This window comes from Chiroxiphia lanceolata, chromosome 1, assembly GCF_009829145.1.
Source record: "Chiroxiphia lanceolata isolate bChiLan1 chromosome 1, bChiLan1.pri, whole genome shotgun sequence".
NCBI classification, from domain to species: domain Eukaryota; kingdom Metazoa; phylum Chordata; class Aves; order Passeriformes; family Pipridae; genus Chiroxiphia; species Chiroxiphia lanceolata.
In genome coordinates this window covers 52,834,134-52,859,774 of record NC_045637.1, presented here as the reverse complement: position 1 = coordinate 52,859,774, position 25,641 = coordinate 52,834,134, and the positions used below count along the sequence as shown (strand labels likewise).

The 25,641-nt window shown below is 38.6% G+C and overlaps 1 protein-coding gene across 1 annotated transcript; it reads right to left on the bottom strand.

The window, feature by feature from the left end:
* Positions 1–1,326: 1,326 nt before the first annotated feature.
* On the bottom strand, positions 1,327–25,115 carry RAB12 (RAB12, member RAS oncogene family). Its single transcript, XM_032687157.1, has 6 exons — positions 24,857–25,115; positions 13,320–13,380; positions 5,502–5,640; positions 4,873–4,962; positions 3,851–3,955; positions 1,327–3,560 (listed from the first exon to the last, which is right to left on the bottom strand). The coding sequence occupies exons 1-6, from the start codon at positions 25,098–25,100 to the stop codon at positions 3,447–3,449; spliced, it is 753 nt and encodes a 250-aa protein (XP_032543048.1). The 5' UTR covers positions 25,101–25,115; the 3' UTR covers positions 1,327–3,446.
* Between the last annotated feature and the right edge of the window lie 526 nt (positions 25,116–25,641).

The following is a 25,641-nucleotide window of genomic DNA, read 5'->3' as shown; positions in this document are numbered from 1 at the left end:
CCAGGGGTTGTTTAGCCTGGAGAAGAAGAGGTTCAGTAGGGACTTTATCGCTCACCACAACTACCTGAAAGGAGGTTGTAGCCAGGTGGGGGTCAACCTCTTTTCCCAAGCAACAGAACAGGAGGAGATGGCCTCATGTTGCACCAGGGGAGGTTTAGATTTGGTATTTTAACTTCCAATCCTTTTTTTCCACCTTATTCTGGTCTTCCTTTATCAGAAGTACCAAATGTTGACATTAGTTGTGTGTCTCTGCTCTGAAGGAGCAGAACAACTACTGAAAGGAAGATGTGACTGTCGCTATTCCTCTAGTACACACAGCAACAGTGCATCATTTGAGACATCCTGATAAGGCAGTGGTTTTCATTTTTTCCCATACTGTGATCAGTAGACAAAAGAGAAATTTCCAGTCTTTCTATGTTCCTGTTGTTCGCTTCTGAAGAAATAATCTGTTAATTCAACCCACTGGCTGAATGCCCAGGTCTAAAAGTTTATGGACACAATCAAATATTATTTCAGTCTCTTGATAGACATGAACTTTCATTTTGGTACAAGACACAGTGCTAATCTTACATAATACAATTTCGGGAATTTACTCGATTAAATCCTAACTACACTGAAATCAACAGCAAACCATCATTCAGTGGCCACGATCTATCATTTTTTCAATATTTCATTATTTCTGTGAGTCAAGAAAGTCGAGAAACCACCACTACTATCCTATCACTTCTGTGATTTCTGCTTACCAAAAGACACTCCCATGTATTTTTTTCCATCGTGAAGAAACTGCCAGGGACTAGAGGACCTCAGTAGCATCTGATGAATTTAGTGGTAAAGCACGTCTTAGAAGGAAACAGTCCCACACACTCCCTGAAGAGAGGGAATGGGACCCCCTTCACTGAGGCTTCTAAAGAACATTGATCTGCTAACACAGGTTAGAACAGACTGAGAGCTGCAGCTAGTGGTCACCTTCCCTTTTTCTTTCCATCCTGTGATCTCTCTCAGTGGTTGTAAAGACCATTCAAACACTCCATCATTAGATGTCAACAAAGGTTGGGCTGACTGCTGAACTTCCCTATGAGGCAAGGGAGCAGCATGAGTAACTTTCTTTTCCCACCTCTCTTTCTGCATCACATCACAAATGTCTGCTAGGTGGAGCAAGGACATAAATGCAGTAGTTTTGACTCATATAAAATCTGCAGAGATAAAATCAAGAGCCAGAACCCTCTTCATTGTATAATGGATGCAAAGCAAACAGGTTTCCTGAACTTTTTATGATTTCCAATGAATGATCAAATACATTCAAATACTCACAAAAATATGTCCTTCTCAAATGCAATAGTTTTTAATTTTTGGTACAAGAGACTGAGATTCCAATCTGCCTATATACAAACAGCACAGAACTACAAAAAGAAAGTTTATCTAAGTCAAATGTCTTAATTTTTATTAAATTCAAAAACTGCAGGAAAAAAAATCACAAGTTTCTAAGTACAAATAAAAACAAATCAGCTAAAATAAAATAGTTGTCAAGTTAAAATCCATTTTCCATAAGATTCCCTTCCTTGCTATTGCCCACAGTATCATCAGAACTCGTAGAAGTGCTTTAGAAATTTATTTTACCTTGCCAATATGATAGCAAACTGTAAGTTTACCATGTAAAAAAGCAAACTGTTTAGGCACAAGGTGGCAGAAGACACAAATATCAACCATGCTTTCCTTAATTTGTCAGTAGAAATCCAGGTGTGCTTAAGACCTGCATGGTATTGTATTCAAACTGTCAGAGCTTACTCAGTGAAATAAGGGCTCTTTTTTTGGTATGGTTTTGTTTGTTTGTTTGTTTTTTTAAATGTTAAAGATTTCTTGTATCTTTTTTCTCCCATAAAACAGAGAGAAGCTGTTTAAGTCAGCAGTATGCCTTACTGTTCAGTGCCAGTGTTCTGGCTAGAAGAGCGGCAAAAGTGACAAAATGTGTTCCAGCACCAGAGAACGTGAAGTAGAAAAGCTGTAGTGTAAAAAAGACCGGTTCATACTTGTGTTTTCTGTGTAATTAATAGTCTGGCGACCACCTGCTAAGACAGCATGACAGGCAGTCACATGCTATTTGAAGATATGAGCTGGGCTAGGTCATCAGCTGCTCTCCCAACAGAGCAGTGATCAAGGTGAACAACTAACGTCTGCTGCTCTTCTCACTGCACCTAAAGGAACTGTCAAGCAGAAAATTAAATTATAACAAAATTAAAACAAGTGTTGTTCCATATTCCAGATTCTACCTTTTACCCATCACTTGATACTTGCCATTCTAATAACAGGTGCAGTTCCACTGTCATTCATAAATACAAAATTTTATTTGCACTTCATTAGTTTAGAAAGACCACAATGTTTTTCAATACCACAACATTCAGGACACACCAAGTTATTCAAATATATATCTACTGATTTACCACAGCTAAACTAAACAGTGCATTTAATAAAAGATATACCAAAGATATAATTCACAAGTTAATTATCAGACAAAATCCTAACACAATATTTGCTTGATGGGAATAATTTCCACCATTAGGAAAGAAAATAATTTTACCTTAGGTTCCCTTCTCCCCAACCCTACAGATGTCCAGACAAAAATACACATATATATTCCTTAACACAGGAAAAGTATAATCTTAATTTTTTTTTTTTTTAAGAATTTGTCTAGGACAGCAGCATTGCTTTTTATACTTTCTTTTAGACCTTGAATATATATCCATTCTTTTATTGAAACTTAGTGATTCTTGTAACCCAAGTTTATGTTTATGCAGAAAATTATATATGCTATTTCAAAGTGCAATCTTAGATCTGCACCAGATGTGATGTCTTGGTACACAAAGAAAGGGTGCAGCATTAAACAAAATAAATAGAAGACTGCCAAAAATTAAACTTAGCTTTTCAATAAATCCAGTCAGCAGAGGATGCTACAGCCAAAAAGTGTTTTCACTACATTAAAAGGAAACATAACGCCCATTATGGAAGCTTTGTACATAAAGTCCTCTGTTTTTAAAAAATTTGTCTTTAAAATAGTTAGCAAAGCACCATATACTTATCTTCATACCAGAAGAGCTTCTGCCTGCCTGTTTATAATAACAAAGAACTATTACAACATTTATGTCAAGAATAGGTATAGATTTAATTTCTCCTTCTCCTCAACTGGATGTGTGGCAAACCCCCAACGACTGTACAGTATTTATAACACTGGGGCAATGAACAAAACATCATCGTGAGGGAGAGGGGTAATAATTAATGTTATAGTTGAATCCTACATAGGATTGCATATTTGCATATTTACAAGTTAGTGTGTAGCTCTGACTTGAATAACAAAGTGCAACGAGAAACTGCCAAATGATTGTAGTGCAGAGTAGTACAGATACTTTCTTTACCCTCCTGCTCCTATTTTTCACTCTGTAGGAAGTAACAAGTCAACAGCAACGGACATGTGGCCTTGGAGGAGGCAGTTCTGGTGGGATTTCTGGCTCTGGCTGCAGGGACAGGATACTGTTGGACAACTCATTTCTTATAACATCCAGTGGCATCTTAAAGAAAAGAAAAATCACCTGTAACAGTCATCTGCATAGAACTCAGCACAAAGAACTCATTTCAGGAGTTCACTGTCAGCCAAAGCCTCAATTTAAGGATCTTTTGGATCTTATTAGTGAAATACATCGGTCAGCAGTCTGTGAACTACATCATGCCCGCTACACGTTATCCAAAACCTTCATGTGACAGTCTGTACTTGCCCTGTATGTCCTCCCAAGCATGTGCAGTCATTATTTAAACACTGACCATTTATGTGGTCAGAGGAACTACCACCTGAGTATTTTACCTTCTTCAGAATGTCATCAACAAGTTTTAGAAATATTTCATCCACATTAAAATTATCCTTGGCACTTGCTTCACAGAACCGCATCCCGGTTATTTGCTGTGCAAACTGATGGGAGAGAAAATAAAATAACTCCATGAAGATATGCACAAACTGCAAAAAACAGCAAATATACCTACCCTCCCCATAAAACCTTAAGAAAAAAAATCAAACACACAACTTTCCCCAAATCTGTGACTAAAGTCTAATTCAAATAATAATCCTGAATCTGCATGGTACAGCAAATACTGCAACATATAGCTAATTTTTGCTTAAAATCGGTTTATTGGGAAGTGTTCTGCATTTTTCCAGACTTAAATCTGAGAAATTCACATATTCAGTTGACACAAGATTGCTGCAGACAAAAAGTAATAACTTTTCAGAAGAGTTAATCTTGACCTTATTATTCAAAACGCAGAAAAGGGATGTAAGATGTAAGAATTAGCCTTGACTCTCTGGCAGAAAACACTTCACTTCCAAATGTTTGTGTATGGCCATACTGATATTGTCCTGATGAAGATGATTATCACACTACTGATATGAGTACCTTGACTGCTTGTCACTCTTGTACTCTCTAACACTTTTGGAGTTGCAAGAGAACACAACAAAAATGAAAAAAAAGGTGAGCTAAGTAACCAAGCAGGGCTGTTGCCTGTCCAAAAACAGTACTGAAAGAAGGCTCGCAAACATGTCCTGAGTAAAGGTATCTTCATTTGTGATTCAAGTCTTCACTTTCAGAGCCCAGAAAGGGGTATCTCCAACACTACTGTATAGTGTAAGCCTACTTACAGCTTACTTTCTTTAGATCATACTGCTCCAGCAGGAACATATATAAACTGCACGTTCTATAGAAGCAAATACCATATGAATTTTGCCAGATCAACACCACTCTCAATATGCTCTCTACACATAACAGTCTGAACAAGAGCAGCCATGGACCATCAACAGCAGTGCCACAGCAGCTTTGCATCTAGACCTGTCCTTACCTTCTCTCCCTGCTGTCGAGTAATCTCTCGATCAACTTCACAGTCCAGTTTATTTCCAACTAATAGAAGCTCTGCATCTTCTGAAGCATACTGTAATTAAAACATTTTTAATTAACTAAACTTAGAAACGTAAGATTTTGTAACGCAAACACAATACAAAAAAGGGCAATTCCTCTACTAAATGGGGAAGCACACCAAATCAGTTTATATGTAAATGTTCTTCCCAAAAATTATTTCAAAAATTTTTAACTTCAATTTTTAAATTCCATCTTTAAAACATGACTTGAGAACTAGCTGTTCCAGTTTATCTAAGAATGAACATAATGACCTCATTTCACAGAAAGGAAATAATCCCCCTCCCTTTACTGCACAGGTAAATGAGTAATGTTACAGAATTCCACTGACACTTCTAGCTGGGACAGTTCTAGTTCAAGGAATTAGGAATGGACAACCATTTTGCAACAAAACCAAATTAATGTTAAATCCTAGCTAAAAGAATCCAGTGAAAATCAACTGCAAGTAGTTTAAAAATCCTAATTCAATGCTGTAAAATGTCTGACAGAGATTTCTCTGAGGGAAAAAAATGCTTCTTGAAAAAAGCATGTAAAAAGAAAATACTTAAGGCCTACCTTATCAATCATTTTCATCCATTTTGGTAAATCGTCAAATGTTTCCTTCTTGGTGATATCATACACCAAAATAATTCCCTTGGCACTTCTGTAATAAGCTGAGGTAATGCTGTTGAATCTCTCCTGACCTGCTGTGTCCCTAAGAAGCAGCAGCAAACATTGGCACAAACATTTCACCAATTTGCAACGTACAGAATAACTTTTTTTACATTTTAATAGTAACACCCCCACACTCATTAGACGCTCTACATTTCCTCCTGTATGTGTGAATTTCAGGGAAAAAGATGGAGCAGTACTTTCAATCATTAAAAGTTTTCATATTAGAACTATTTATCCCATACTAACTTCACCAAGAAAGGCCACCAAACATTTCTACATGTGTCTGAGAATGAAGTTGTCCAATGAAAATGTACCAGCAGATAAAGCTGGTTTTGCATTGCTGGAGTTTGTTTTTTGTTTTGTGGTCCCTTGTTTTGGTTTGTTTTTTTAATAGCCCTGAAAAAAATGAAAAAATAAATGGATACATCCAGACACCCAACTATAACACAAGCAATGCATTGATCATTTTGATTTGAGCTTTCAGAGTCTTTTTGGATCAACCACAGCAATTCAGCCACAGTTCTGAAACTACTTCAGAAGCTACTGTCACAGAAGTCAATGAAAAGAATAAGCAATCACCAATTGGTACAAGTTTTGAAAGTAGACACCTGGCTTTCACACTTGCATCTACTTATCTGAGGTGTTCAAATAACATTTTGATGCTCACTGTCAGCACTGTAGGTATTTCAGACAGGGTGCATTTACACTGGAGATTATTATCCAGCAATGACACTAAGTCACCCATACTAGTTATGGCTTCTGTTCCAAAGTAGATGAGACAGAAGCATAATTTTTTACTGAACCATGAAAACCCGTGCACTGCTTTTAATTGTATCAAGACTGCTTAGGGAAGATTTTTGGCAGTTATAGTAAAAATATAGCTGGTGCATACCTCAAGTCCTAAAATGTGACTGGCATCTCAACTGGAAAGGAAGTTATATGGAGCCCCAAAGTGATCAAGCATTTGTTGCTTGAGTTCAGCCCCCAGATTAAACGGATAATTTTGAAATTTTACTTAGACTAAAGTAGAAGGTGGACCAAAATTAAGAGTGGATGGAGAAAAATGTGCGCATTTGTGTTTGGACTCAAAAGTTCAATGTGAACCCTCTTCAACAGTCACATTTTAGACAAAAGGAGAAGGAGGAGAATGAATTTGGGAATGAGATTAACAATGGAGACCTGAAACACTTGTTACCAAAAAAAAAAAAAGAAGTGTGTTCACAAAATGCCACATCGATTGTCCCAAAGATTTAATCCTTTTAAGGCCTGTGCACAACAGGCAGTAGAACAAACTACCACAAACCTATCTTACTGTTTATGAAATCTTTAGGAATTTCAAAAAAGCAAGTTTAAAAGTGAAGTACTTAACTTTCTCTTCAAATTGCCACAAGCGTACTTGATAGCAAAAAATATGTGGCAGTGAATTCGCAAAGTAAAGCAGTGTCCACTAGAAAAAGATTTTGAACCTCTGCTTCATAGCCTGTGGAAACATATTGACTTATATTTCACTGCAAGCCAATGACATTGCAACATGAGGCAGAAGAGAACAAATTCCTATCACATCCATTTTTATTTGATTGTTATTCAAATCCCATTCTCAGAACTTCAGAATTACCTTCATACAAACCTTTGGGAACCTACAGAAGGTGAAAACAGGTAGCCTGTCTCAATAAGGTCATGCACTAGTAGTATTGCAGACCAGTTTCAGATGGTTAATTGGTTGCTTTCTTATCACTAAAGAGGCATTTTTATTAAAGCAACACAAGTTCTGGCAGCTGAAAATACATATAATAAGTATTAGAGCAAGTAACTCTATTTTCCATTACTTCTTGGCTGTGGTCAGATTTATTTATGGAAGGTCCTTTGGATGTTCGCTCCATGAAAAATTTAAAAATTCTAGTATGAACCGTTGATTTTCCACATATGGATAACATTGCTCTAGTGCTTATGAACAGAATTCTCAGAATTCTGCCATCTGTTGCTAATCCAGCCTACTGATCAAGTATATTGAGGATTGGATACCTCTGGTTCCATCATTCTGAGCAGACTTAACTAGGATGGCAGGTGGAAGGGCATACCTCATGTAGAAGAATATAACAATTTCAGCTTTGTCCAGAATAATGGGAAAAGCTGCTTTTGTTGTCATTGGGGTTTTTTTTGGTGGGTTGGTTTTTTGTTTGGTTTGGGGTTTTGTTTTGGTTTTTTTTTTTTCCTGGCCAGTCTTTTCCGTACCTCTGTCAGAACACAGAAATAAAGAGGGTGTTCCAGAGTCACCTATCTGTGCCTCCAGGTGACTGCTAAGGAGCTTCAGCAACTCCATCACAGGGGGGCCACCAGGGTACCAGATCACTGAGTCCATACATTATAAAAACAGAGGGGAAATAAACACACTAATGTTCACCTACCCTCCCTGAAGTGAGTCATCAGCACACTAGTTAAGTAAGCAATGAAGAAAACTACACAACATTATGCAACTCTCCCACTCCAGCTATCTCCAACTCCACATTTCCCCTAGTTTGCCAAGTGCTGTATCGCCAAGTCCACCTGGTACTATCAGCTTCTCCTCACTCTACAACACCCCCGGGCTCTTTAAAAGTTTATGGTATTCCTAGGTTGCTGCACTCTCAGATCCTGTGCTCCCATTTGTGTAGGTCCTTCACCCAAATGTCACACAACTTGTAGTCTCGCTTGCTGGCTATTCAGGACACACCACATGCTGTGCCCAGTTTAAAACACCCGTGGACAGCCTGGCTGCCCACTACTTAAAATAAATGGCCAGATGGCTACTGACTGACACCTGCCAGTCGTGCCAATTACTGTGGATTAGGGCTGACTTTCTCTGCCTTGCTTTAAGTCATCGACTTCTCCACACTCCACACAACCTCTACTGCTGCCACAGGTTGAAATGAAACCAGTCAGCAGGTTTCTGATTGTAAACGTGATATCCTTTGAAAAGTGGAAGAAAATAAGCTGAATTTGTGATCTCTAGCATTACCCTAAAATTGCATTTGCTGTCAAACAGTAAGGTGAAAACTGAAAAACTAGTTCTGCAATAAGCAAGTTTAGAATGCAACCCCAAGCTACCTAAGTAAACTGCAGTTTGAGAAGAATAACATGATCTTTTGCATGGAAAAATCCCATTTTCATCTTATTTTTCACAAAAATGTGCAGTAAATCCTTCCAATATTCAGGAAAAAATCACAACCCTCAATGGAGAGCTACCGTTAAAAGCATATCCAACTTCAAATGCCTTCCTTTCATGTGCAGTGCTGGAGCAATAGTTTGCTACACTGTTTTCATCCATGTATTACACTCCTGCAGCTGGAATATTTTACTAAGGATAACTATTGAAGAACTAATGCAAAGGTGGAAGAAGAGATGACCACTATTTAACTGGGCTAACAGTACATAAATTCATCAACTTCATAAGTGATACTAAGTGCTACTAGTGTTTTGTTTGCTCTGGTCAGAATCAACTCAATAGCCTAAGTCAGTTGAATTTAATTCAAACTCCAGAAGTCCAAATAATAAGTTACTACAACTTAAACAATGATCTAGCATAACTGAAAAAAAACCCAACAAACCAACAAACCATCAGATTTCTCTTTTTAAAATGCTAAAAGCCTTTTGATTTTTTCAAGAAAATTTTCTAAAGGAAAAATACTAGTATTTCTAAATTGTAATCAGAAACATACAGTGAATGACTCCTTGACCAGCTATACTCTGCAATTATAGAATCCAACCGATTGATTGTTTTTCTGCTTCCAAAACAGAAATTAGACATAAAATACAAACATACATTACACCAAACAAAAGAAATTAAAAAATCACACAAAGTCCATTTTCAAGCGTTGATATGTCATATTCTATGTCATACTGCATAAAATACAATACAAATACAGTTAATTAAAATATGTTTGGATAATTTTTCTTTTACATAAATGTTCTCTGTGTCTATCTACACCAGTTGAAACAAACACATGGACAGACTCAAAACTGTCTCTGGCTCTGTACGTAAATTACTTTTTTAAGAGTGGTGGCGTGAAGTGGCAATAGAAGGGAAAATATTTTTAAAACTTTAATAAAAATTTAACACTAATTTAACACTCACATGCTCTATGCTTTTATGGAACCTACAGCAGTATTTTAAAAAATGCTTTAAAGTAATTTTAGAGGTTAATTCTACTTGTCAAGATGAGGTTTTTTCCTCCCATAAACCAGAAAGATACTTAAGATCTTTTATTATATAAATAATTTATTTCAGAGGTACTGAACAAAAGGAACTACATTCTGTTATACTCCAGGACAAGGATTTTCCAAGACAACTGATCCTTAGACCACAGAGCCGGCAGAATGTGAACTGAGAATGCACCACTTTAAAACAACCTTCAGAAGCAAATCAAGACTGCTTTGTTGCCAGGACACTGGTTACCTGGGGCATTAGGCCTGTAGAGGTAGAGAGTCCCTTTGGCTCCAGCAGGGAACTCGGCAGGGCACCACTGCTTCCAGCAACCAGGTCCTTTCTGAGGAGAGGCTGGAAGTGACTGCTGGTCACGTCAGCTGCTTGTGTGAATGAGTGCCCAGATGACTCACGTAAGAGGGCACAGCCAGACACCTTACTGTCCTACTGAGCAACTCCCAGCACATCTATGCTTCAAAGCACCAATGTGGAGCTCCTGTTATTTGGTCTGGGTTTCCAGCTTTGAAAAAGTGCTGATTCACAGATGCCTGGATTCATTTAGACACTCGAACTATCCAGTAGTTCTGGTTACTCGACCCCACGGCTTGAGCTGCACGCACGCATTACTTTTTATAGAACACAGGAACTTGTTTCAGCCAAGAACTGTGATGCAGGACCTTAATTACCGCATCCCACTACTTCTGGCAACCCAAGGGGCACTACTACTGTTCCAGGTAGCACAGAAAAGATGGACACTACTCTCTGTCCTCAGTGGTGCTCTATCATTGCATAATCTAAGAAGTACAAGGTTGTTTCCTGACTGAAAGTCATGGAAACAGGGGGAGCAGGGACCAGATAGGAACAGGTAAAGCTAGAGGTGAGAGGAGACGCCTCTGCGATCCTTAGGGCACGGTGTCCCATTATAAAGGGAATACAGGTGACAAGTCCTACTACTCTACTAACAGCAGCAGGTGTGAAAGCTGCTTTAAAAAGGACGTCTTGCACACCCAACTGATTGAAATATTCAACATGGTACTACTTTAATATATCTTTTGATAAACTCAAGTGGTAGAACAAGAGGTAGAGCTCTATGGAAAACATTCTGCTGACAGAGTGGTCAGTGGAGAAACAGGTCAAGTGACCATTAAAATACCAAATTTAAACTTTTTTTAAACCGTTCTTGTTTGAATTTTAAAGTAGAATCATCAAATGACTAAAAAAAAAAATCCAAACCCTGATGCTTCAAAACATAACTTTAGTCATTTTAAGAAAGCAAATAAGCATAAAGTTCAGAAATTATCTGTTCACTGAATAAAACATTTTTTGTAGCAAAGTTACTGCAATTATATGTAAAACTACCAGGAAGTATGAGGCAACCTAAATTCTGTCACTGTGTAGGTATGAAAAGAGACTGACTTATGATTAGCCATGCAATTGCAGTCTGCATTTTTAACTTCCAAGTGTTTGACTTACTAAATTGCTTTCCTCTTCAATCTAACAAGTGAAGATACAATAAAGAGCTGAGGGAGCTGGGGTTGTTTAGCCTGGAGAAAAGGAGGCTCAAGGGAGACCTTATCCCTCTCTACAACTACCAGAAAGGAGGTTGTAGCCAGCTGGGGGCGGCCTCTTCTACCAAGTAACCAGTGACTGGACAAAAGGAAACGGCTTCAAGTTGCGCCAGGGAAGGTTTAGATTGGATATTAGGAAAATAAACCTCTTCACCAAAAGGGCTGTCAAGCACTGGAACAGGCTGCCCAGGGCAGTGGCTGAGTCACCTTAAGAGACATGCAGACACGACACTTAGGGACATGGTTATAAGTTGGGTTATAAGCAATGGGTTATAAGTCGGACTTATTAATCTTAAGGGTCTTTTCCAACCTAAATGATTCTGTGATTCTGTGTTAATAAGAGTTTATAAACAGGTCCAACAAAATACACAACAAAATTCAGCATAAATTAGCAAAAGGAGTACTTATCTAATTGCTTTTCTAAAAAACTGGAAGTAAGCCAAGACAGTTTTAAAGATTCAGTATAAGAACAACATTTTAACAGCCACAGTTGGAGATGAAGTGACACTTAGGAGGAGGATGTTGTGTTCGTGGATTTTATCATATTTTAAAATATTACCTCATTACATTCTGTTTTCCTTGCCGTTGTAGCAGGGCTCCACATAGGAGTAATCATCACAATTTAGCAATCTTTCAACTTTTAGTTTTAAGTTTCCTATATCCTACTAGCATATTCTCAATATGTGGAAAATAATGGTTTAAACATCTCTTTTCCAATAAAACTTCTCTCCTATAATGTAGTTATTCAACAGGAGAATTTTTTTGTATCAGCTTACCACATTTCACAGCAAGCATTCATATTAGGCATACAGTAGTATTTCCACATCAGAATTTTTTTTTACCTCTGTCAGCTCCAGCAGACCCTGGCTAACAATTGCTGGCTCAACTGCCAGTCTTGTGGTCATAGGTTTCCAAACAGGGACAGATGAATGAAGACATGCCACTAACATTCAAGTGTTAGGTGACTGATGAGACCAAAGATGAAGCAGCAGTTAACTCAGAGGGAAGCAAGACAGACACATGGTGTGACAGACAGAGTTGATGGTGACCTGCCAAGAGGAGTTAGTAAGCTCAATTCACTGCATCCATGTAGTTAAGAACGACAAACCACCAGAATATCCCAAAAGTGTAACAACAAGAATACTTAGAGCTTTTTCCCCCCCTCTATGGATTGTTAGCAGCTTAAACAGTTTAACTACAATGCCAATTATGCATCATACACTGTTAATAAACCAAAGCTGAGCTTCTACATAGTAGTATATAAGGTTAATGTATAGAACATAGCTGGTTTATTCTCTCATAATAATGTTTATGTATTATACTACTCCACAAAACAAAGGAGCTGTTAAACTCAATAACTTCTAAACAATAAAAACCATATTAATCACTAACATGGAGAACCATTTCCCCACACTGTTTAGAGTGGATATAATTTACTTAAGTCTCGAATGCCCTGAACTTTGAAGTTATTTCAAACAGCATCAAAGAAACAGCATTGCCTATACCAAGTTTTAGAAAAACAGTTTAGAAAATACTTCACAGTTGTTTTATAATTGCTGTTACAATGAAGGTCAGTTTTAATCAGTCCAGAAAAATAAAGAAAACAAAGTGTACTTTCTCTAATGTCTATTTAGCACAGTCACCTTTTGTTGTTTGTAGAACTCCTATTTCTTCTGTAGGTGATGTCATTCTTCTAGGAAAAGGGGTTCGAGTCGTCTGTGATGCATTAATATTTCAGTAATTACATTCATGCCCTACTTCTAACTTTATCTCTCCTTCTCCTCCTTTACGCTCACAAAAATCTAAGAGCTATTTGGTTTTGCTTAAGTCTTGTGGGAATGGAGGAGAGGAGTAGTAGGGTAAGAGCTAAACCAGCTTATAACAGTTAATAGGAGTATTAGACAAGCATATTAATTCATGCTAGAACATAAAATTAAAACATACTGCTGGTTGCACATTTGTTTTACTTACCAGATTTGTAATCTAATTTTCTTTCCTCTTAGCTCTACTGTTTTGATTTTAAAATCAACACCTATAAATAAAATACAGTAAACAGAAAAGGAGGAATAAGAAGCAAAAGTAATGAGGGTGTAATTATTATTTTTTGATACCTTTTTTTAAAATATATCAACTTGTAAGTCTCAATAAGCAGAAGGGTTTGCACCACTACGGGTCAACTCAGGAACATCATGGGGATTTGACAACCACTATATAGCCTGTGAGCCATCCAATTTGGCAGCATCACAACATAAAGCTTCCACTTTGTGCAAAATTTCCAGCAGCAGGTAAACCCAACATAACAGTAAAACAACAGGCACAGTATGTTTGTTTCTCCCCTGTTCACCTTGACTGTCAAGGACAAGCCTGCTCTACTTCCAACTGGCACAGATGCCCGGGAGGCATGGAGCAAAAACAATCCCTCCACATCAGTTCTGCTGTTTGTGAAGCAGGAACAATATATGTCTGGCTTCCAGAATAGATGCTTAGCATCTGCTAAGTGCTGTCGTAGAAGTGCTGCAATTATGGTTGGTTTATGAAGAAGTTTGTCAGCAATGTCATTCTTAACTCCTGCAAATATTTATTAGCAAACTTCTTAGATTTAAAGAGGGTATTTGACTTTTAAAATTTATTTTATACCTGTATGGTGCTTTTATTGATCATCTCAAATCCAGTCACATTCTGAATGCATGCCAAATATCAAAGATAGAACCATGAAGACTTTGTTATACAGAAAGATCTATATTCTATAAAAAAATAATAGTGCTGGCTATCAACAGATAAGACATACTATGGTCAAACAATACCTAGACACAAAAGATTACCACCTTAACTACAAGAATATTTCAGGGAATAAATGCCCTAGCATATTTGTAGACTGTGAACCTGTTCATTTTAGTATACATTTGCAGGAAGATTTTTGCTTCAGTTCTTCCTTCTAAACATCACCATCCCTTCTAACAGTGCTAAATCAAAAAGGGAGAAATAAGAAGACATGGTTCAGAACAGTACACTTAGAACTCACACAGAAGTACAGAAGCATAGTGTGTTGGAAACACTTTTGGTATTTCACATACAATTGTACACTAAAGAATAGGAATGAAACTGAAGAGGAAAAATCATTTTTATTTTCTTTAACAAAAACTACACATTTTCTCAATGTCTACCCTTGGTAAAAGCTGAGCGTCCCTGCTGATATTGTTAAGAGTTGAGAATGAATTGTAACTTTGACAGAAAGGACTGAACTTGGCCCTTATGTCCACAGTTTTAGTTTGCAAAGCAGGTGGACATTGTTCAGCCAGATGAAATAAACAGAAAGATCACTGACCTTTATTCTCCTAAACAAAAATCCCTTCAAACAGCTTGTAGTTGCACATTACACAGTGATAAAAGTAATGGTCACCACCAGGACATTTGTCCTCCTTCTCCATGTCCTTAACAGTGTCTAGCACACTTCTTCACAATTCTTGGAGCGCTAACCAGGACGTACAGTGCTTGCACTTCATTTACCAAGATGTATTTCATTCAAGCCCCAGGAGCTAAAGAGTTAAACTGACTTGTACTATACAGTCTAAAATTTTAAAGGCAATTTTCAAGCATTCATATGCAAATTGAGAAAAATATTAGAATTATTAACATTTCAGAGCATTTATTAATCCCAACTTCAAGAAATCTTTTTCTACACTTCTGAAAAACGACCATCTGCGTTGGTGCAAAAGCAGAAGAGAAACGATCCAGCTATGTTCTCCTATCCAAAGTGTGTGAAACAGGAATTTCTGTAATTACTGTTTTTCTATTAATGAGTTTTTTTAAAGAAACACAGAACCATTTCTGCGGTTTTAAGATTTCCTCTACATAAATGCATTTAAACTACAAAAACATTTTCCCTAAGGGTCACAGCTTTTTCTACAACAAGAGAGTAACTTTACTTGATAAGGAGATGATCAGTATTAACTGAAATTGCTTGCTACAAACTTCTCCCATCCTCGAGGAAGTTTGAATATAACTGCGCACACATCCCAAGTCCAATTCCCAATCCTGCCATTCTGCCATACACAACTTTCTAAATCATTTGCCATTCATGTGTATTAAAAAAAAATAAATCTTCCTTTTCTCTCCCACAGAAACACAAATAGAAAAAAAGAATCTATGATGCTCATACAGGTGGGTATACTTGTCTCAGGCTGACGATTTTACTTGTAGAGGGGCTTGATGTGAGCGCTGAGAGAATACAATTCTGCTGTGTAAAGGAAAAGCCCTATTGTCACACACGAGAAAAGTCTAAATCATCTCTGATCGCAAACTGTATTTTTACAGAAGTGGTTTAAACAGTGCTGCCTTACACAAACAAAGAAACAAAAAGCTTGTGTTGTATTTTTTAAAAAGAAAAATAAATAATGAACTAGGGAAAGAAGATCCAACTGTTACAATAAAGTACATTTTCAACTTGGGACTTTCTGGAACTAGTAGGCACAATACATGAACTAAACAAAGTAGGAAAAAAACCTACATATTAAAGAGATAATTTCAAAATAAATGTCAACAGCATTCTTATTTCAAAGGCAGATCTTTCTATTAATTATCTTAAATTCATACTATGAAATATTTCCCTACTGTTAAATTTTACAAGGAACAATGTACACAAGTAACAGTTTTGGAAAAGCAGATTCTTCTATAGAACTGTTTGAATCATTTAACACTTGAGTCAGACAGAGTGCCAGAACTACGCAAAGGTTGCTCAACTGCTTTTTATAATTAGTAATGCTCTGCAAGCATCAACACAAAATCAAAAGCTTTATGTCTGCCAATACTGAAGAAAAAAATCTGGCAGCTTTCCTTTTGCACACGAAGAAACAAATTCCTAAGCCTGTCAGGTTTCATTAGCATGTTCCACCATAGACTGCCAAAGCCAGTGCTTCGAGTTTACATACAATTTAGTAATTCAATTAAAACAACAACACAATAATTTGTTTTCCACTTCAATTTCAAATATCGCATTGAGTTAAGAAAAAGTTCAGTGAAAGAAATTATTTAGCTTGACTTATGTTAATGAAAATACCTAAATGAAAAGTTTTGTTATCCATACAATTACTCCAGCATGGCTTTATATATAGTTCAATAAACTAGAAGAATCAACAATTACAACTGCATTAATCTGAACAATTTATCTTATAAAAAGAAAGGATTTTAAAAGGCTCTCTTTAGCTGCTACAACACCAGCAAACTATTGCTGGTTTGCATACTATCTAGTTTGCATTTTAAAGGCCGGCTGGCTAATTTATTGTCAATGAAAAACCAAATATACACATGCCAGTGAAGCCAACAAGTGCATGTGCTTCTGATCATACTGAAATGTGCCCTTTGCCAGTTGACAGTGATTTAAGGGAATCAAAGGGCTTATTACAATCTACCCTCCCATTTAAAAGTTGGCCTCCTCTATATATCAGGCTTGCACAGACCACAGGCAACCAATGCATTCAGCTTATCTAAAACTGTAAACTCAGATCACAAGTAAATCTGAATCACCACCTCTGTTTTTACGAGTTAAAAGTGTGTGTGTTTTGGATGGCATATTCTGACCCTCATTTTTCGCTGGAGAGGCCTTTTTGGGAAGTTCAAATATCCTGTAAGAACTAATGAAAAAGGCATAAAAATACAAATATCAGCCTCTGGTTTGTGTTTCTGATTTTGTATCTATTTAAACATTTGATTCAGCTTTCCCTACAACTTAAAACTGGAAATGAGCTGCTGTTCCCCATTCCCCACAGGCTAGATTTATGTCAAATAAGGCATTACATGCAGCAGCACCTACGTGGTGTGTGTAACGAAAGATTATTAGTTCAGGATTTTCAAAATTTTATATAATGCACATTGTTTTTGTTAATAGCATATGAACTTTAGATGAAAAATATACTTTGTGAAAACAAGAAAGTCTATTACAACATGTGCTCAATTGAAACCATGCAGGAAAAATAAAGGGCTAGTAGAACAGAAGGGGTTTTTAAAAGTATATTAAACACACAGCCAAACAACCTGTCTGCACTCTTTTCAAAACTAAACAGCCCTAAAAGAGAACAGACACTCAAAATAGAAGCGCACTAATGAAGTTCTAGATAAGGGCAAGTCACTGAGGATGACGTATCTTGTCACTGAACCAAACTTGAGACTGTTCCAAACTTGAGACTGAAATCCCATAAAAATGAAGCCTAGCCCAGAACAAAATATAATAGATTAACTCCTCACTCTAAACAGAAACTAAAACTTATCTACTAAGGTACAAACTAAACCACACGCAACTGGGTCTGTCCTTTCTCTTTAAAGCTAAAAAAAATTGTTTAGAAATAAATAATAAACTTCTTCCTATGCATTTTATGTTCACTTTTTCAATTTTTTTTTTTCCTAAGTGGCAAAAAAAGGAAGTGGAAACTGTTTTGCTTAATGCACACAGAGTGACCTTTTGGTGGCCAAGATTTCCTGGTAACAAATCTAATGGAGGAACTGGGAAAACAGATGTAAACAGAGCACAAAAAAGCCCCTCCAACTAAAATCAATTCCAATGGACTAAATTTTCAGAGTCCTATTAGTGATTTGCATCAAAGCAATTCAATCGGTGAAAAATAATCAGACCATGTTTAAAGAAACAGAATCAGTTTAAAAATTCAGAGGTTATATACTAATTAACCATTAAAACAGATATATGATTTGAAGACTACGACAGTTTATTTAATTTGGACATCTGACAGCACTATGCAAACAAATTTTCTTACTTATGCTACAGTTTAAGGCCAGTGTTGCATGATTTTCAAAGTAACAACCATCTTTATTAGTCCTGGTCTGTAACTCAAACAATACAATACTTTCACCTATCCAGAAATTGCCAAAGCCAATGAAAAGACGCTCAGCAGCTTTGATACTGATTTCTGGAGTCTTGCATGGCGGCAGGGGAGAAGCAAGCAACAACAAAAGGTACATAGGGAGGACAGGAAAAGGTTACAGAAACTGTTCCCAGAAAGAAACGGAAACCATTGTGTCTTATTTTAATTGAAGCCCTAGGACAAACAGGTAGTTTCTAAAACACACTAACGTGGAAATACCTCTTTCAAACTGCACATTATAAATTTAAAGATTATAAAAAGAGATTTGGCAGCATCTAGTGTTATGTCAGATATAAGCCCGTTTGGGGATTATTTTAGAGGCAGGTAAAGTATGTTGCCCATAGAGCTTCAAGGGTGTAATTCTAGAACGATTAACATGCAGACATTCGAGACCGCTCGCCTAAAATAAAAGCGTACCCACATCTCAACTGGCAACTGTGCTACAGACTAGAAGGAAACAGATACCAAATATTTTTTTTCTGTTGGTGTAATACACATGCAGTGAGTAAATTTTGAAGGTGAATTAAGTGATTTTTTTTAAATGTCCAATATACAGCTTCTAAACATCTCAGATGCTTGGTACTTCCCAATTCAGTGAGAATGGAGGAAATTCTAATTTCTTAATATTCTTGTGGACAGTAAAATTATAAAGCCTTTCACAAAATGTAGGCTTTTGACACTAGTTAAGGTACTAAGTTCAAAGCATGCACCAAAATATTGACAAACAGAATGAGGTGGAAGAGGAAACTGGAAGGAATATGGCTTTCTGTGCCTTCATAAACAAGACTTATTTTCAAACTTCTGATTATAGAACAGGAAAGCATACTGAGCCACTGGTCTACAACTACCTGACCTGAAAAGAAAACTGAATTTGAGGAAAAAGAAAGTTATTTCATGAGCAGCACTATTCAGATTTTTAAAAATGGAATCTATTTCAAAATCAGACTGAATTTATCATTTTGGTTTGGGTATCAAGTTTCCCACTCCTTGGGATATCAGAAGAAGTAACTTGTAAAAGTGTTGCTATACAATTTCCAGAAAGAAAGTCTCTAACCAAGAATCATATGGCCCTACTTTCTTTGCTACTGACATGCCCAGCTGTTCACAGCAGAGACTGAGTTTGACAGCTGCATTCCACTCTCCTCACAAACTAAACTGCCCATTTGACACCATTCAAGTGGCCTCTTCATCTTGCCTGTTGTTTTACTTGCACAGTCAGTATATGTACTGACTAGGGACTACATGGTACTCCAACAGTCCTGTAGTGTTGATATAACCCAGTACCTGACTATTTCTATCATCTGAAGTTAACGTCTAGTTTACAAATGAAGAAAACAAAGTTGACTTCAAATTTACTTTTCTTTGCAACCTCTTGTTGACTAAAAACCCCATACCTCCCCAAAACTCTATTCCTAAACACTAATAATTTATATTACCTACCCACATTTCTCTATTTTCAGTTATAGTTTTGTTCACTTACAAGGATTCAAATGGTTACACATAGAAAACAATTCTTGATTACATCAAATGCTGTAAAATACACTTAGTTGACACATGCGAGGCAAACAATGACTTGTCAGGTGCTTTCACTTTCTGGAGTCTCTGGAGTGTCCATTACAAGTAACTACTCTGCTCCCAGATGTAAAAGGCTGGTTCCAGGGGATACAGGCTTCTGTCAAAAGTTGCATTTCCTAAGACAAACAAGGAGGTTCACACATGCTCCCTAATTATCTGAAGGTTTTGTGTAAGACAAAACTGTTTTCTGTTTGAGTTTCCAGACTCCTGCTCTCCTCTGTTTGTAGTTTGGCAAGACACTGCAGCACACCATCAAAAATGTACTTATTCGGTTTATTTACACTATTCTGCACTAGTCAAAAAGCCAACACATAAAACCAGATGTATTAACACTTTGTTATTGCAAAAGCAATAACAGTCACTAAGAACTGTGAATTTTCACAGAAATACTTATCTCTGATCAGAACTTTCTTTTTTTGTACAACAGCAAAAATTTTTCATGCTGAGTATAGAGCTGATTTTGGATTAAAGCAAGAACATCTTACTGTTACTTTGCCATGATGTGGTAAAGCAAGAGACATCTATTTCTACTCTTTCTTCCCTCTTGCCACCCCAACTAGACTTCCAGTGCCATCTTATGAAAGGGTGGAAAAAATCCAGTTCTGAAAAACGACAAATAGATGCTTTTAAAATGAATAGCCCGATACTTTACAGTGAATTTAATTATGTTCTATGACAAGCTTATGGGAATGAAACTGAGCATTTATGTTGTTAGTCCGCATTTTTTAAGGATAAAGAGAATGAAGAAAGGGTTTCAATTGTCACATATATGTGACATATATAAAAGTATAATGTATGTATTTGTATATCATATATATGCATGTATATATATTAAAACCAGAAGCTGCCTTACTTAAGATTGCTCTGATAAAACACAAAGCTAAAGTTTTCACTATTGTTATTGTTTATTTGATGGACATTAGGAATTTTGCATGGAGATGGGTATTTTAAAAATAACTCATATGGAAAATACCGCTTGGAAGGAAAAGCTATGGACCTCTGTAAATCTCAAGAGTTGCCAACCTCCACACCATTTCACGTGGAGGTGAAACAAAGTCAAAGAGCATTTCTGTGAAATCAAAGGAGTCTTGCACCACAGTGCCTTTACATGCCACCGATCTGAATCCTTCAGGCTACAATTAGTCCAGAACAGATCACAGGTCACCACATTCCCATTGTGATCCACAACGAACCTTCCCACTACAAACTCCACCTATGATTTTGCTTGCAAAACAGAACAGAAGGAAGCTTTAGTGTTTACTACAAGTGGTAGTGTAGTTTCCTACGAAGAGTTGCTACAAGAGCCAGTAATGCACGAGGCACAGAAATCGCACTGGCATTACCAAGAGCAAGGCCTCTTTCCTGGAATGCTTTTAGACCTGCTGGAAAAGAGCTGAAAGATAAGACTAGGTCTTAAAAAACTTTACATACTGAGCCAGCATGTAAAAGAAAAGCTGAGGAGCTAAACCTGATTTGAGGGACCATGAGAATCAGCATCCCAAGAGGTGAGTCAGTGCAGGGCCACCAGTTTGGGAGAGCAGGAACCTCAGGTTCAGAAAACAAACCCCAGAGAGAAGTGTAATGCCTGCAGCAGAATTAGATGGATGGGACATACTGCTGAGTACAGAAATTCTGTAGATCTGTCATGGAAGAAAAACAGCAGGTAGACTGGCAAGGAACTAAGATTTGGTGGATGACGTAGGACACACAACCATGAGACTGAGCTGTAGTTGTACAGATACTGGGAAGAGAACAGAGGCCATTAATTATTAAATAAAGGCACTCTGATGAAAAAGAGGGTGAGATAGTGCCATTTAAAAAAATTATTTTATAAATTATAAATTTATAAAGATCTCCACCACTATGGAGATCTGAATTACACTTTCAGGATAAGAACTACTTGGGGTAGAGTAAGGGGAGGAAGTCATGGAAGAAGTAGAGGTAGACACTTTTCCTTTGCCCCAATCCTTGAATCTTCTTACAAATGTGGCAATGAGTATTTACCCATTACCCTTTTTCATGCCATATTCGGTATATGTGGTCTCAACTGCCAAGTTGGAAAAACCTCCAAGTCATAGTTTTGGATTTTGCTCCTGTGTGAATAATGCAGGTGCATGGAGATCAAATTTTATTTTAAACGGAGATCAAATTTTATTTTAAAAGAAAAAGTGTAGCTTTATGTTTATTGACAAAGATAATACAATGCCAATATACCCTGGTACAAGCATTATTCCAGTGCAGAAAAGAAGTTAACTAATCTGGATTTAACACTGGTACAGAGAAAGTAATTTCACATTTTGCAAAAATCAGTAAATATTTGAGTATATTGAGTATTCTCAGTGCTATGTAAATAACAGATTAAATAGACACAGTATTCTATGCAACTAATTTAATGCCCAAAATAAATACATCAAAAGAATTTTAGATCAACAGCACACTGTGTGCCATTATGAATAATGTGCTGAAATCTGCCAAGCTATTTTTGAACACTTTCAAAGAACTTCAGTATCTGAGATGCGACTGAAGACATGTTGATATGTTTTCATTACACAATTTACTTTACCAATCTGGCAATGTAGACTTCTTAAATTAGCATTAAAATACTGCATCTTTCTTAATTGAATCCCTACATCCCCTTTTCAGCAGAAACACTCTACTTTACAATGACACAGCACGATTATCCTAAACAGCCCTTAGGGACAGGAGACAGAAAAGTTTTAGGACATTTGCAATTCTTACACTGTTAGAGAAGACTTCTGAGCAGCCTGTGCACTTTCATCCAAAAGCTCAAGGTGTTAAAGGTTTTTCTATTTGTCCTATACATCCACAGTTTAATATACAAGCATAAAAGTCAGGTTGAGACCATTAACGTCAAGGTAAGGAAGTAAGCATATATTCTAGCACTTCATTATAAATACAGCTTTGCTAATATAAGGTAGGTTCAATAAATTTTTGTTTGGTTACATAGTCTTTTTAAATTTAATCTCAAAATATATTCAGTTTACATAAGTTCCTCTGAAACTGGATCAGTCACAGGGCTTTCACTGATGTTTCAAAACACATTCTCCACTTGCAATTCTTGAAAACCACTGCAGTTAAGCGGTGACAAAGGAAGAGCTTTATGATTTCAACTGTGTATCAAAGGCTGAACTCAGGTTGTTTTGGAGTGCAAGGTATATTCAATCTATATTAAATGTAAATAGCAGAGGTTACTTTTTCTTACAGTGCAAAAAAAGCAGGGTGCAAGCTGACTGTGAAAAGCTCTTTCTTTTAGCAGTCAAAGGATCTGGGGGAATCTCAACAGCTCTCAAGTTAGTCAGAGGACCTTGAAAGAATGCCATTACTGTCAAGTCCTTCTGCATGTATTTTGGCACAAGTTGATTTCCCTATGCTGCTTTATGTTGGCACACTTTGCACACCAAACATTACATAACCTTCTGTCTAGCAGCATAGCACCCCTTATTTCCTGTTTCTTTTCTAAAATAAGGAAGTTTCTCTGCTTCAATCACTGTCTCAGTTATCTAGGGAATCAGTTTTGCTTACAAGGCAGCAGCCTAGAAGTCTGGACCAGGGTCCAGAGCACCTCCTCTAGAGCAACTTCCCAAGATTCACAGCAGGAAACTAACCTTAGTTACACAGAGCAGCCCAGGCTTGAAGGAACCCTTAATGTAGGTCAAGCCAAAGATAGAGGAGAGCTCAAATCAATGTTTAGACCTAGTGAATTTATAGGAAAAATTCCATGATTAGTTCTAATTCAGCTGTACCATAAATTTAATTAAATCTGCCCATCTACAGAAGCTATCAGCATTTCTTCAGTACAACACATCCCTTGAGGATTAATGCCTCAGATATGCTATTATTGTCTTTCTAACTTCAACAATGTTAACAACTTCAAACCAAAGAATTTAAGGGTGCAATCTGCACTATCAGATTTGGATTCCTAGAGAACCTAGGAAAGAATTAAAAAAACTGATAAAACACATATTAAACCAAAAGTATAAGTAACTATGTATTATTTTGTCACAGGAAGATGGTTTTGGATAGTAATAACTCAGCTTCTAAAAGGCATTACAATCACTTTTCATCAGATGTTTCCTCACACTCCAAGCTACAATTAAGCTAAGCACATGTATTTTCCAATGACACAGACTTTAACAACCGCCTTGCTGCAATACTCAAGAGTTCAATTTCAAGGACAGGACTCTAATAACAATACAGACTAACTAGCTTGTTTTCCTACCTTTACACATTTGTGAATTAAAAGACAGCGGGCATTAAATTACCTCCAAGACTTGTACAGATGACTAAACTATGAATAAGACAGCACACTACAGAAGTAGGAGGCTCTCTTGAGTTGTGTGAGGAGCCAAACATGAGGCGTCCTCAAGAAGTACTACTCTTCAAAAAACAGAACTTCCTCGGACCTAACATCGCAGAAGGCTTCTTGAAGAAGGCGTAACAGCCACCTGGAGTTAATCTAACTGCGGTCTGGAAAAGTAGCTGAATACACTGAGAAGAGTACGTTGGATACACAGTGAGCAACTTTTCAACTCCTGAAATACTTCTGTCTCCTTACATGCAACATCTAAGACTTAAGCACAAAAGCCCGCTTTACCAGCCATCTCTAATATTTCCCTTTAAACTATTTGCCGTTAGTAAGGCTGAAACTGGACACCCAGCACCTTCTCAGAACTTCCAACGATAACTAGGGCATCCACGACCTTTCCAAGCAGAGCTGTGAAGTTCGGCACCAAGGGTTCCCGCGCCATCGACCCCCTGAGCTTCCCACGGCCCGGGAATCCACTCGGCGAGACCCAACGCCGCTCCGCTGGGCGGGAGGCTGGGCGGGAAGGGGACGGGGACCACAGCGCACCCCGGGGCGGAGAAAGGTCTGGGAGGGAAATGCCTGGCACGCGGGGAGGGGGCCCATGCTTGCGGGAAGGCGGGAGAGGGGCCGGGGAAGGGCGGCCGCTTCACCGAGCCCCGCGTTCCCATGGCCGGGCCCTGCGAGCACCCAGGGCAGGACAGTCCCTTCCCCCGGGACGGGACGCGCTCCCTTACCCACGGTGGACTTGCAGGCCTCGCAGAAGGTGTCGTCGGTGAACCGCTCCATGAGGCTGGTCTTGCCCACCCCCCGCGACCCGATGATGATCACCTGCAGCTTGAAGTCGGCCGGGCGCGGCGGCTGCTTCCTGCGGCGGGACTGCCCCCCGGAGAGCGCCGGCGACCCCGCCGCCGAGCCCGCCCCGAGGTCCAGCCCGCCGCCCCCCGCCCTGCGCTGCGGCAGCCCCGAGCCCGGCTCCATCAGCCACGCATGCGGCGGCGCCGCGCTCCCTCCCCGCCCTCCCCGCCACCGGCGCCGACCACTGCGAGGCAGGGGGAGGAGGGGGCAGCGAGGACGAGACGCGACCGCCGCCCGGCCCTGCCCGAGGGGAACGCGAACAGCCACAGGAACGGGAACTGCGCCGCCGCCGCCGCCGCCGGGAGCGGCGCGCCCAAGCCCGCGCCCGCCCGCGCAGCGCCCTCTGCCGCCCCGGAGCCGCGTCCCGCCCGCGCCGCAGTGCCGGGGGCGGGGAGCGACCGCCCCGGAGCGGCCCCTGGCGGGACCGCGAGGACTCTGGCAACGAGAGTGGTTGGGGGACGGGAGCGTCCCTCTTGCGAGGAAAGGCTGAGGGTCTTGAGCCTGTTCAGCCTCGAGTTGAGACAACTGAGAGGGGACCTCGTTTATGTGTATAAATATCTAAAGTGGGCGTGCCAAGAGGATGGAGCCAGGCTCTTCTCCGTGGTGCCAAGCAATAGCACAGGGGGCAATGGGCAAAACTGATGCGCAGGAAGTTCCACCTGAC

Coding starts and splice junctions, on each gene's coding strand:
- RAB12 (XM_032687157.1), bottom strand. CDS start 25,100: ATGGAGCCGGGCTCGGGGCTGCCGCAGCGCAGGGCGGGGGGCGGCGGG. Junction 4,963..5,501: donor GGATGAAAATGATTGATAAG/GTAGGCCTTAAG, acceptor TTTTAATTACAG/TATGCTTCAGAAGATGCAGA. Junction 3,561..3,850: donor TTGATGACATTCTGAAGAAG/GTAAAATACTCA, acceptor CTTTTCTTTAAG/ATGCCACTGGATGTTATAAG.